Source organism: Varanus komodoensis, unplaced genomic scaffold (genome assembly GCF_004798865.1).
Source record: "Varanus komodoensis strain SLA01 unplaced genomic scaffold, ASM479886v1 scaffold25, whole genome shotgun sequence".
NCBI classification, from domain to species: Eukaryota; Metazoa; Chordata; class Lepidosauria; order Squamata; family Varanidae; genus Varanus; species Varanus komodoensis.
Window position 1 is genome coordinate 11,898,258 of NW_025335661.1, and position 1,842 is coordinate 11,900,099.

The 1,842-nt window shown below is 50.3% G+C and overlaps 1 protein-coding gene across 1 annotated transcript in view; it reads right to left on the minus strand.

Annotated features, from left to right (window-relative positions):
- Positions 1-1,340: 1,340 nt before the first annotated feature.
- ZIC4 (Zic family member 4) overlaps positions 1,341-1,842 on the minus strand; it is a 6,075-nt gene continuing 5,573 nt past the window's right edge. The window contains exon 2 of the mRNA XM_044432952.1: positions 1,341-1,801. Coding sequence (XP_044288887.1) covers positions 1,341-1,801 — 461 coding nt within the window. The remainder of the gene's footprint in view (positions 1,802-1,842) is intronic.

Here is a 1,842-nt window from a genome sequence, read left to right on the forward strand (position 1 = left end):
ATAGGGCTTGACATAGGTAACTGAGCCCCATATAAAATGCCTGGTTCTTTCTTGTCAAACTGGAATGCTTTCCCCCCTAGTTCTTTCTCATCTAGGGACTCGTCAGGGAGTCTTGATAAGAACCATCACTTTACAGACCTCTAGATATGTTCAAGATTTTAAAACCATTTTATTTTGCTGTTACAAAAAAAGCTCAAATTATTATTTTACATAACCACTGTTGTGCGTTTGAAAACAAGACTGCCACTGGATTTACACCATCGGTTCAGAGAAATCTACACATCATGAATCCTTTCGGACAATCCAAGCAACTCAGTACAATGACGTCACTCATAACAACCCCCCTCCCTCTCCAATTAACATGGATTTCACCTTCCATCCACTAAGGAATCACAAGAACTCACAATTCAACAGAAATAAGTCGGGGAGGGGAGAGAAAAGGAGAATATGTTTATGCATTTAAATCCATTACTAGTGGAAATTAAAATGTACCATAAATCATTAAGCCACCCATGGGCCTGTTTTATTAGTGGCAAGTGGGAAGAATATGTTGGTGAAATAAGGGCAGTAAAGAGATTCATTCCAAAAATGTCAACTGAACGGGTAAATTAATCAAAACATTTAATGGACTGCTTGGTGTACAGTTGATTAACAAATAATATATTTAGAGATACTGATATTCCTCTTTTTAAAAAGCAAATACACACAGAGAGAGAGACACAGCCCTCCAGAAATAATAATAAAAATTAAAACACTGGAGCAGCAGAATCGCCCCAAGTAAAACACCATCACAAGGTACCAGCACCAACAATCGATCGCAGCTGTACAGCAGCTAGAAATCCGTATTAAAACACTTTGGTTTATTGATACAAAAGGATGTTTCGGTTCAGATGAGGCCTTTGTAAACAAATGGGGCGTAGACGGTCCGAGAAGTCTAGGACTATGGTGAAAAATAACAACAATAATAATTAATAATAATAGGAGATCATGGAAAGAAGGGGGTTGCCGTCCTGTGTGCTTGACACCGTAATAAATACAAAAGGGAAGGCGCGGGGTGGGGTGGGCTCTGTTTGTTTGCTTGTGTTTTTACAGTGCATCTTCTCTCCGGTGGCCTGTGCAGCATCTCTGATCGAAGGTGACTGGGGGCGGGGGGGCGGGGGAGGGGAGGGGCTCCTCCCCAGGTCTAGCATCGCATGCCGCCCCTCCCGCGCGAGCCAGGCCTCCCGACCCGTCCTTCGCCCCGGGTGAGCCAAGGGTCCGGAGCGCCCCGGAAAGAACAATGCAGTCTCGCGGCGGCGGCGGCGGCGGCGGCGGCGGCGGGCTGTCCTACCGTATTGACCTTAATAAGTGGGCCGGGGCTCGCAGTTTGTGTAAGCGGCCTCTCCCGGGTGAGGTGACGGAGAGTTACTGGGTGGAGTCGGGATGCCGCTGGCCCCTGAGCTCTGACACACGTACCATTCGCTCAGGTTGGCTGCCGCCTGGGTGGAAGACGCCGCTGCTGCAGGCGGAGGCGGCGGCGGCGGCGGCGGCGGCGGCTGAGGAGGCTCCCGGCCGCAGTCGGACGACGGCGACACCAGCGACGGGGTGGACGACTCGTAGCCCGAGCTGGGAGGAGGGGACTTGCAGTGGACTTTCATGTGCTTCCGCAAGGAGCTGGGGTGCGTGTACGACTTGTCGCAGCCTCGCACTTTGCAGTTGTAGGGCTTGTCGCTCGTGTGCACGTGGGAATGCTTCTTCCTGTCGCTGCTGTTGGCGAAGCGCCTCTCGCAGCCCTCGAACTCGCACTTGAAGGGCTTCTCTCCTGCACAGAAAGAGGCAATCCAGGGACAGTTTGCGTAATGG